Source organism: Rhagoletis zephyria, unplaced genomic scaffold, assembly GCF_001687245.7.
Source record: "Rhagoletis zephyria isolate East Lansing unplaced genomic scaffold, Rhagoletis_zephyria_1.1 Rzeph_scaffold_00395, whole genome shotgun sequence".
Lineage (NCBI taxonomy): Eukaryota > Metazoa > Arthropoda > Insecta > Diptera > Tephritidae > Rhagoletis > Rhagoletis zephyria.
Window position 1 is genome coordinate 11,511 of NW_016157479.1, and position 11,676 is coordinate 23,186.

Consider the following 11,676-nt stretch of genomic DNA (forward strand, 5'->3'; position numbering starts at 1 on the left):
GCAGGTGTATTTCTATTGATGTTAGTAATACGTATTTTGAATTTGAAGCAAATCGGACCATAAATGAAGTTTTTCGGAATAACTCCACTCCTACTCCACCTACTGAAAAAACAAACAAAATGCGCACCTCTCCTTTGAAATACCTTTCGAACAAAAGAAAAATCATTCAAATCGGTTGAGAAACATAGGAGCAGTAGGGAGGAATAGATTTGTATGGGATTTCGTTAGCGTATTAATATATAGATTAAAAAGTGAGAGGGGCATTGAACTGAATCAATATAAAAGTGGGAGCTTAGAGAATAACCCGCGAAAACCAAAAAATCGGTAAATATTAAAGTAAACAAGCTACTTTGGTAATTCGCAAATGTGTTCTAAATAAAAAGCTTGCTTTTTGAAAGCCGGCTCCAAGAGCTTTAAAGGGCCGTTGGCAAAAGATGCCATGGTGTAGATCTCGCGCTTTTGTTTAGGGGCACAACCAAAATAGGATCAGCCTAAGAAATTTTGCTTAAAGTTTTCACTTTTCGATTAAAAATCTACAGTTAAGTTAGGTTAGGTGGCAGCCCCATATGTCAGGGACTCACTTAGACAATTAGGAGATTGTCCTTTACAATACCACATGCTGTCCGGCACCCGATGCTTAATCGAAAAAATTCCTCGATCCTATTATGTAATTACGATACTGATCTTTAAGCACCAGAGCTCCTCGGGACTATTAAAAAGAGCCAAAGCACTTCAACCTTAGCTTCGCAAACGCTAGGCACTTAAGAAGGTAGTGTCGATCAGTAGTGTGGTGTACTATCACCTCATCATCTTCCGGACAACTGTGATATACAGCATCAGTCAATAAGTTCAGCCTTATTGCGTGAATACCGATTGGTCAGTGACACGTCAAAATTCCCGTCAAGAGTGACAGCCCCCTGTCTACCGACAATCAGAATGACCTTGCATGTCCTAGTTTTCACTTAGCGCTCACTGAGTTGACATGAGGCTCATCTTTCGAAGTGTGCAAAAACATATGATCAATGGTTCACCCAGCCGCCCTCTATCCGGCGATAACATTTCAAGATCACCTTCCAGTGAGTTCCACCAACTTAGGGCGCCATAAAACATAATAGGTCTCGTAGAGCGAGGATACAGCTTTAGGCAAAACACACTACCTCGTTCCAATAGCTCACATACAGCAGTATAAGGTCACTGATGCCCTCCTTGCCTCTTCTCGAAATTTGGGCTCCACGACAATTTTTTGTCAAGGACCAAACCCAAGTATTTGATCTTGTCAGATAGCTTTATATTTTCTATGGAATAAGATTAAAACTAAGATTTTAATTAAGATTAAGATAAATCGCTTAAGATTCAGATTAAAGTTGATCTAAAGTTGAGATTGGGATTAAGATTAATATTAAGATTTAGATGACGATTGAAACTAAGATTATGATTAAGATTAATATTAAGATCGAGATAAAGATTAATATTAAAATTAAGATTAGATTAAGATAAGATTAAGATTAAGGTCAAGATTAAGATTAAGATTTAGGTTAAGATTAATGTTAAGGCTAAGATTACGATTAGGATTAAGGTTAAGATTGAGACTAAGATGGAGATTAGATTAAGATGAGATTAAGATAAAGATTAAAATTAAGCATACGATTAAGACTTAGTTTATGACTAAAGATTAGGATTAAGTATATGATTAAGATTAAGCTAGAAATTAAGATTAAGATAAAGATAATAATGAAGTTAATAATAAAGATGAAGATTAATTTGTAAATTAAGATTAAACTTGAGATTGAGATTGAGATTAAAATTAAGATAATTGCTCCCGATTGTGTAGAAAAGTACTCGTACATAAAATATGGTGAGGTTTATGGGTAATAGAAAGAATAAATTTCACTTCAGTCTTGCGTGAAATGCACACGCAGCCTTTTGTTTTGGTATATTAGATATTAAAAGTAAAAAAATTTTTAAGTCAACAGAAAATCCTATCGTTACCTAAGGGGGAAAGGTGCCAAGTCCATATTTTGAAATTGTTCAGGAGATACGAAAAATCAATGTAGTTATGTATTACTTTCCATTCTGCGTCAAAAACTAAATTAAAAAAAATGGACTTGACACCTTTTCACCTTTAGGTAGCGATATGCCAGGATACTTATGCAAGTGTTTCTTTGAAAAGCGGCGCCTAGCTTTTCTCAGTGTCTTTTTTGTTTACAAACCTATATACATATTTGTAAAAGGTATTTTTCTGTCAAATTAAATGAGTGGGGAAAGCTCATAAAGATGCAAAAATTAATACTTTTTAATAGGGTTGCCAACCTCTTAAAATTTTTTGGACTTAAATATATATTGACTCAATTGTTCAGAGAATGAAAGGCATTTGAATGCAGTCTTCAACAGAAGTAATAATTTTGAAGAGGGTTGCCAACTATGTAAAAATGTATATCTTTATATTTGTATAAAACAAAGTTGCTTACGTAATACCGAGCATAGCTCTAAAATGGATTGTCCTACATATGTGAGCTGTCTTTTTGTTGTGTTTGTCTCTTACCAAGGAAAATTAAAAAAAAAACGGATTCTCCAAAAATTTTGTACTCGAAATTTTTTATTTCCTTAATTTTGATCGTTATACATATTACAATTAAAATAGTTCCCAGGTTCAAAATTGTATCACTGCTAAACAGTTATGTTGGCTAGATTCGGTTAGATTGTGTTGCAAATTATAACCGATTCCATTTATAGGTGCCGGACATGAAAAACGTATGATGGAATTTTGTTTAAAAATACAAAATCAACCTTATCATGAGTTTAATTTTGCGCGAACAGATTCACTTTTCGTTTCACTACGGGCGGATGAACAAATTTCGGGCGAAACTCGCGACAAAACTGAATGAGAAAATCTGGCGCGTACATTTCTTTTGCGAATATGGTTCGATTGCTTCGAAGGTAATTTGAATATTTCGACATTTTACATTTAGTATTCGTAAACCATTCGCCGATCAGAAAATGAAACATTGGCTCGCGAAACTGCAACTCGTTGACAACTCTGACATCGAGATCGATCAGTGTTGTGCGACTAACTGTGCTATGAAACGTCAAACCATTACAAAATTGCAAGAACTTCGTCACGGACACAAAGCTTTGGTTAGGTTATTTAAAATGGCAATGGAAGTTATGCCTTCTGATGACCACAAAACCATAAAAGCAGATAAGTGTGCCACTGGAAGTCTTTAAGTGAATAATTGGTGAAAGTGTTCAGTCAAATATTAAATTTGGGCGAGACGAAGGTCGCCGGGTAGCGTACCCTAGCGGAGCTTTTACGTATAGTCTCGAAAGTTGATTATTGTTGAAAGTTTTTTGCTCTCCATACTTGTACTCTTCCACATAAAGTTTTTTAATATTTAGAAAAAAATACGTTGTTTTCGTATTCCACTCTCTTATTTCTTGAGTGTTGATATAGGGCCGTGAGCGGGTTAAGTACACACTGTTAAGCGCTGTGATCCATCAGAAAAGAATGGCTTGGTGAGTTTATTTGTTAGCTTAAGATAAGCTGCTCTCGAAGAAATTATGTATTATAAGTTTTTTGCTCTTCTATACAACTCTTTCACATACATTTGTACATACTTATCTAAATTTTGGCAATATTCGGAGAGGAAACTACTGAGCTGAGTGGTTAGAGGATCGTACTACCGCTCCGTATGTCTTGGGTTCGATTCCTAGTCCGTGAAACATCTTAATTAATTAGAAAAAGTTTTTGTTTTTTCAAACCATTTGCCGGTCGGAGATGGTGTAAAATTGTAATTGTCTTCATTTCTTATTATAACATCAGTACGCACACCACAAATGGGAGCACAAGCTAGGCCAAACACCCAGCAAAAGTGTAAGCGCTAAAATACTAAATATTATTATTTACCAAGTAACAATTTGGCTCTTCTCTTTTTCAAGTACGGATAATGGATTGCGAAGACAAAGCTGTTCAAACAAAGTATCTTAGTTTGACTATAAAAACAGCGTGCAAAACCTTCAGTCGGTTTGATCCATATTATAGCATTTACTGATATGTAAGTAAGAACTAAACACATTTTATATAGCTTCACCACACTTATACAAATACTTTCTTAAACTTTTTCTTTTTTTTCTATTCAACAGCCAAAATGTTCAAGTTCTTCACGTTCTTTACCATTTATATTGCCTTAGCCTCCGCCAATTTGATACACGTCCCAGTCTACAAGCATGCCAATCATAGCAGGAGTATAAAATCACTGAAAAATGAAATCTATTTTTTGAGCTACAAATATGGCACCAGATACGCTGCAAACACTGCTTCCGAGGAATTGACCAATGATTACAATTTGGCATACTATGGCAAAATCACCATTGGCACACCGGCCCAAGAGTTCATGGTGCTTTTCGATACAGGTTCCTCAACCTTATGGGTACCATCATCCAACTGTTCGGATAGCAACGAAGCCTGTCAAAAACACAACAAATATAATTCGAGCGCTTCCAGCACCTATGTGGCTAATGGCGAAAAATTCTTCATCCAATACTGCACAGGTAGTTTATCCGGTTACCTGTCAGTGGATACAGTGAGAATAGCTGGACTCACGATTCAAAATCAAGTATTTGCTCAGGCTACTAACGAGCTTGGCCCCAACTTCATTCAGTCGAAATTCGATGGTATTTTTGGCTTGGCACACAAAAATCTCGCAAGGGGCAGCGTTGTGCCACCTTTCTACAACATTTGGTCACAAGGTCTGGTGAGCAAGAATGTATTCTCTTTCTACTTGGCACGCAACACCAGCTCAACCCAAGGTGGTAAAATGATCTTAGGCGGCTCCGATTCCAGCTACTACCACGGATCACTCACCTACGTGTCAGTCTCTAAGCAGGGCTATTGGCAATTCAGTTTAGGTGGAGTCACCCTTGCTGGCAAAAGCCTTTGCGGTTACCGTTGCCAGGCCATTGCCGACACAGGCACCTCGCAAATTATTGCTCCCCTAGGTGCCTACAAAAAATTTGCTAGCATTGTTAATCCCAACAACAAGGGTCTGGTCGATTGCGCGCTCATCGGCTCTCTGGGTGACATAGAATTCCTTATAGGCGGTAAAGCTTTCCCCTTGCCAGCGTCGCAGTACATTCTTGAGGATAACGGTTATTGCTACTCTGCTATCAGTTATATTGGAACTGATTACTGGATCTTGGGTGATATCTTTATTGGTCTCTACTACACTGAATTCGATATCGGCAAAAATCGTATTGGTTTCGCGCCTGTCGCCTAATTGCGCATATATTTTCGTGTAGGAAATTCAAATTTTTCTCTATGAATAAACCTTTGGTAAGCAAAATAGTTATAATTTTTATTTGTTTTAATTTTTTATCCTTTGGTCACGGTTTGGTTTTCGGGAAGTGTTTTTACATAGTAAATATTTACGTTAAAGCAATTTAAACCAAAAAACAACTTCTTGAAGCACTGCCCTTTCTGCCAGAGACCTACAGTAAGAATTAACGTTAGATGTTATTGACCGCTAAACTCCTAACTGTTTGATATTTTTTAACAAAAAGGTAGTTAGATGTTTGAATGTTCTAACTACGAAATGGTTAAGCAGAGAATTTCAAAAGGTTCACTAGGTGTGAACAATAAGTGGGCCCCAAGGTATTTAAACTTCCAGCTTTTTAGCTTATGCTGCGATGACTTTATCTCATCGAATAACATGCAGCTGTAACAAAAAGGGCTTTAGGTGATGTTGAGCCTTATCACATGGATACCAAATGAATAATTGAAACATTTTAGTAGGGTTGCCACCTGTTTAAAAGTCAAATTCATTATAATTTATAAGTTAAATTTAATTTTTTTATACAGACGAAAAAGGCAGTGGGTTTAAGCAACTATATAGCAAAAGTATTTTTAAGGAGCGTTGCCACCTGTGACAAATTCAATTCAATTATTACGTTGAAAAAAATATTAAAATAGGGATGTCAATCAAAGGAGGATGTGAAATTAAAGTCGTTTAAGAAAACATAATTTTAAAAACATTTCAATAGAGGGTTGCCACCTGTAAAAAAGTAAAATTCAGTTTAATTTATAAGGTTAATACAATTTTTTAATCATGATGACAAATGTAGTAGGTTTAAACAGCTATATAGCAAACGTATTTTCGCAGGGCGTTGCCACCTGTGAAAAATTCAATTTCAGTTCAATTAATACGCTAAAATATTAAAATATGGGTGTCAAACAAAGGAGGATGTGAAATTAAAGCCGCTTAAGAAAACATAATTTTGAAAACATTTTAATAGCGGGTTGCCACCTGTAAAAAAAAACACATTCAGTTTAATTTATAAGTTAAATTAAATTTTTTAATACGGATGACAAAGGCAGTAGGTTTAAGGAGCTCCATAACAAAATTTTTATTCATTTTTTTATTTATGTATAGCATCTAGTACCTCCCTGAGTGCCACATTTGACCTTTTCGTTCGCTTTGGTGCGACACTACATGCAATTTTTTTATGATTCATATATTCGAAAAACCTTTTGTTTCAATTTTCATTTCAACTCAAATTAGCTCGCTACTCAATGTGTTAAAATGTACTCAATGAAGCGCATTAATAAAAATAAATAAATGTATTTTATTTTGTGCATATCTTATCACCCGCTACCCCACTACGACGCTACTAAAATGGTTAGCTAACTAATTACTGCAATCAACACCAACGCACCAAAAGCCGCGACACTTATCAAGCAAAAAAAAGTTCATAATACTAACTTAAGAATCACTTAATGTCACTGAAATATATATTAGTTACCTCAACATGTTCACACCGTAAAAAAATCAAAATAAATAAACCAAAAGCAATTCAGCTTAAGTTTCTTCCCAGCATTAAGTTTCGAGTAGCTAATTAGTTTCAACTGATAAGGAATGTAATAATAAAGCAAAGCCATTATGACAGCGCACTGCATCTCCTAAACGCGACTATAAAAGCCTTAGAAATGAAAATTTATGGCATGGTTTTATATCATTGCCCCGTGCTGTACGTCATTCCAACTAACCCCGAGTGGTAAGCAAATAGCAATTTTATATTTTATATATATTCTAACAAGCAACCATTTCCTCCTTACAGCAAAAATGTTCAAGTTCTTGGTATTCCTTACAATTTGCGCCGCCCTGGCCTCGGCCAATTTGGTGCGCGTCCCAATCTACAAGAACCCCAATTATCGGAGGACTCGCAGTTCTGTCGAAGCCGAAACCAACTTTTTGCGCGCAAAATACAATGTTGCCAGACCACGCAGCGTTTCCGAAGAGCTGGATAATGAGCTGAATCTGTCCTACTATGGCAAGATCACCATTGGCACACCAGCGCAGGAATTCTTAGTGCTCTTCGATACTGGTTCCTCAAATCTGTGGGTGCCATCATCCACCTGCCCCGATAGTAACGAAGCATGTCAAGACCACAATCAATACGACTCAAGCGCCTCCAGCACCTATGTGGCTAATGGCGAAAGCTTCTCCATTCAATATGGAAGCGGCAGTTTGAGTGGTTTCTTGTCGCAGGACACAGTAAGCGTTGCTGGTCTCACCATTCAAAACCAAGTATTTGCTGAAGCTATACAAGAACCTGGCACTAGCTTCGTAAACTCGAACTTTGATGGTATTATGGGCATGGCATTTCAATCGATCGCAGTGGACAATGTTGTGCCGCCCTTCTACAACATCTGGAATCAAGGTCTGGTGAATAATGATGTATTTTCCTTCTACCTGGCGCGTGAAGGCACCTCCGACCAGGGTGGTGAAATGATCTTGGGCGGCTCTGATCCCAGCTACTACCAAGGTGGACTCACTTATGTACCCATCTCTCAGCAAGGCTACTGGCAATTCAGCTTGGGTGGCGCCACCATTGGTGGACAAACCATGTGCGGTGAAGGTTGCCAAGCCATCGCCGATACGGGCACCTCCCTCATCGTTGCACCCTACAATGCTTACTCTGTCTTCATGAGTGTTGTTGATCCCGACTATGATGGAGTGGTCGATTGCTCACTTATCGACTCGCTGCCCGATATGGTGTTCGTTATTGGTGGCAACAGTTTCTTGGTGCCAGCTTCGCAATATATTCTCAATGACGCCGGTGAGTGCTCCCCAGCCGTTAGCTACATGGGCACCAATTTCTGGATCTTGGGTGATATCTTCATTGGTCTCTACTACACCGAATTCGATTTGGGTAACAGCCGCATTGGCTTCGCGCCAGTCGCTTAAAGCTGTTCAATTGGGTTGCCGATAAGGAATTGTCGGAACTATTTGAAGTATTATTGTACATATAAAACACAATAAAAAAATGTCCAATTAAATATAAGTTTTAGATATTTGAATGGGTTATCGGAGATGTGAGTTTGCCATGTTTGTGATTTGTAAATCTCTTGAAGAACTGCTACTAGTTTCGAGAAGGAACCATGCAAGGGGGCATTGCTTATTAGTGTTCTGCTAATTATAATCTCAAATGCGCAATACCTTTTTATTTATTTATTTATTTATTTACAAAAAGCAGCCTTTAATGGTGTAATACAAAAAAAAATATTCAACTCTTTCTTAACTCAGAGCTTTTACATCCATCTGCGCATAAATGCAAATTTTGATGGGACACCTTACATAGGCTTTTTAAGTTAAATAAAAGCCTATGGAACGCTAATTAAATTTACCATAAAATTACACTGAAATTGTAATAAAACGTATTGGAGAGAAGCGTTTCAATACAGCGCAATTTCGTAGATGTGAATAGTACCAGCCACCCATACCTACATAGGTATCTTGTAGATGGCCTGCATGAAATATAATCGATCCTTAGTTTCGCCTGACAATAAATTCAACCGAAATTTTTTCATCCCACCGCACAGTGCCGCCTAAGTAGGCTTAAATCGAAAAATTCATTATCTTTAATGTGAACTTATTTGGTATTTTTGTAAAGACTATTTATCCACTAAAAATAATTAAACAGACATATCCCTAAAAAATTAATTATATTCCGCCAGGAAGCCACTAAAGTCGACAACTTCTATACTAAGAATTTTAATAAAAGCATAGCCAGGCGTAAGCTCTTCACAGAAAAAGATTTCAAAAATATATTCTTTGAAATAAAATGTTGGTTTGACGTTTTTAGTTTCCATATAGATGGTAGAGAATTACAGGAATTAAAATTTTGGAATAAAATTAAAGACAGGGTGTCCCTACGGTGTTCCAAAAAAAAAACAATTTCTTTAAACAAAATTTCAAAAAATGCTAAATTTTAATGGAATGAATAAAAAATATATGTAAAAATCGGTTATTTTTTATTATTTTACTAAATAGTACGGGCTTTTAGCTTTCAAAAGAAGAAATAAAAACCTGCTCATTTTTTGCACTTTCTGAAGTAATGAATTTTTCGCTAATGCATAAAATAATTCATTTTCATTTTTGGTCAGTGCCTTGAGATCTGCACGATTTGTTTCATTTTCAAAAATGAAGTGTCAGCTTAAAAAGCTTAACCTGTGGACAATAGAATGTTTATTTTTTTTTTAAGAGTTGCCACCTGTTAAAAAGCTAGATTGTTAAAACATTAGATTCAAATTTTTTTATAAGTTAAATGAATTATTAAGAGATGGGTACCAATCGAAATGTGTATGAAAAGGGTTTATTTCTTAAATACATATAGAGAGTTGCAACCTGTTTAAAAAATCAAATTCCACTTGAGTTCAGGGAATGACGTAATTGAAATAGATAAGTATCACCATAAGGGAGTCAGACGAAAGAGGTTTAAGAAGGTTTTAGCTTAAAAATATTACGAATAGGGTTGCCACCTGCTTGTAAATTCGAATTTAGTTTAACTAAAATAATAATTACGTCAAACCATAGGATTACGCCATCGTATTTGCTGTTTTATTACAAATACATAGATAGCCAATCAGTAATTTGTTCTGATTACATTCCTTTTAAATTACTGGACTCTTAAATTAACTCAGGAATGTTTTTACTCTCCACTTATTTCTTGCTAAATATGTCAAATTTTTTTATTTGTCTGCTGCTCATATTGATATACATATTTCAGTTACCTTATTCCTTCAATTAAAGTGTATTTGATTTTTTAAACACGTGGCAACCCTTCTACGTGTCATTTAGAGGCAAAGTATTTTCAAAACTAGTTCACTTTATACCCACATTTTAATATCTAATTCATTTAACTTATTAAATTATTTTAATAAAATTTTTAACAGGTGGCAACCCTTTTCAAAATTGAAAAACTTTATTGCACAGGCCAAGCCTAACTTGACACCTCAATTTTGAAAATAGAGCGAACTATATGTACATACCTATCTATGTAAAAGCCACAAGAGCCCAAATTTTCAACTTCAAACATTTACAGTGAAGGTATGAAAGTTATCCAAAAACCAATTGCATTTTTTGAATTTATCGTCCTCAATGTTACTAAGATGCGAATTTTCATTTAAATCCGTCCCGAATTCTATTTTTGCCCACATTTTATATGGAAGGGAGCGATATGAGCTCCGATATAATAATATGAACATAAATAATACGGCAGATTAAAATGCAGAGACTCAGCTGGCTTGGTCGTGTCGTACGAATGAACTGAAATGATTCAGCTCTGAAAGTATACAGCGCGGATCGCGATGCTGGTAGATTCGGAAGGGGAAGGTATCGTCAGCGTTGGTAAAACGTGTGGGAAAAGATTGGGTTATCTTGGCTATATCCAGCCAATATAGGCCACTGTGGGCCCATGGTGATGCCATATTAGAGACTCCTTACATCCCTTCTCACACCTTAGAAGTAAAACAAAATTGTAGCCCTAAAGAAGCGCACGGAATCGCAGCTACTAGCTGAATCGAGTTCATTCAAACATTCAATGGAATAGTGGAGACACGATGGCAGATTTCCTCCTTACCACGGCAGCTACGACAGTAGTACTAGTAGCAACGACATCCTTGGGTTCCCTTTACGCATTGCCCAGTGTCAGAACTCCAATTACATGCTGGAGCAGTGGGCCGACCCAAGCCGAGTAGAGGGTTAGATCTACGCTTATCCAACCTAGGCCAAATATGCCATGCAGTTCTGCACGTGGGTTCAACAGACCATCTTGTATTTGCTCGTTTGATAAATTTATTCTTCAGCCAGTGTTTGTAGGAAGATTGTACAGATTGCTGAGAGTAAGGTGCCTTTCCTTTCCAGTTCATCCACAACACAGTTGCCCGGCACAACTCTATGGCCTGGCACACATACGAAATTGGTGACGTATCTCCTTGCAAGCGCATTTAACGCACGTCTACTAGAGTGGTTCAAAAAAAAATTGTTTTTTTTCTTTAATTCATAAACGCTGCCACTAATTAAAGTTTTTTCTGATAGTTAGTCGGTTTAAACATGCACTTCATTACACTAAAATTGTATGAGCTATAAAAAAGCATACACAGAACCTCTCTAAAAATTCAGATTATAAAGCGTAACATTTTGATGTAAATTTGTTGAATTTTCCAAAAATAGGTGTATTAAAAAAAATCAACACGAAAACACTTGTTTGACTCACTGTATGTTTTTGCGAATCGAATTATGAATTATATGGCTCATTGAAAGCTCCTATCGGTCGACAGGCTCGTCCCTAGAATACGTTAAATGTTGACCCCTTTTAAGGTTAAAGTTTTTTTGTAATTCT

At 36.4% G+C, this 11,676-nt stretch overlaps 2 protein-coding genes across 2 annotated transcripts; both read left to right on the forward strand.

The window, feature by feature from the left end:
• The first annotated feature begins 4,145 nt into the window (after window positions 1-4,145).
• LOC108359456 (lysosomal aspartic protease-like) lies at window positions 4,146-5,273 on the forward strand. Its single transcript, XM_017611334.1, has one exon. The coding sequence runs from the start codon at window positions 4,146-4,148 to the stop codon at window positions 5,271-5,273; it is 1,128 nt and encodes a 375-aa protein (XP_017466823.1).
• Window positions 5,274-6,941: 1,668 nt separating this feature from the next.
• Window positions 6,942-8,332, forward strand: LOC108359455 (lysosomal aspartic protease-like). The gene is made up of 2 exons (XM_017611333.1): window positions 6,942-7,047; window positions 7,111-8,332. Exons 1-2 carry the CDS (start codon window positions 6,990-6,992, stop codon window positions 8,238-8,240), a joined length of 1,188 nt encoding a protein of 395 aa, XP_017466822.1. The 5' UTR covers window positions 6,942-6,989; the 3' UTR covers window positions 8,241-8,332.
• Window positions 8,333-11,676: the final 3,344 nt, after the last annotated feature.

What these genes read in the sequence shown, in the direction of transcription:
- LOC108359456 (XM_017611334.1), top strand. Translation starts at nt 4,146, where the DNA reads ATGTTCAAGTTCTTCACGTTCTTTACCATTTATATTGCCTTAGCCTCC.
- LOC108359455 (XM_017611333.1), top strand. Translation starts at nt 6,990, where the DNA reads ATGGCATGGTTTTATATCATTGCCCCGTGCTGTACGTCATTCCAACTA. An exon ending in ATTCCAACTAACCCCGAGTG is followed by an intron (nt 7,048 to 7,110) that starts GTAAGCAAATAG and finishes TCCTCCTTACAG; the next exon opens with CAAAAATGTTCAAGTTCTTG.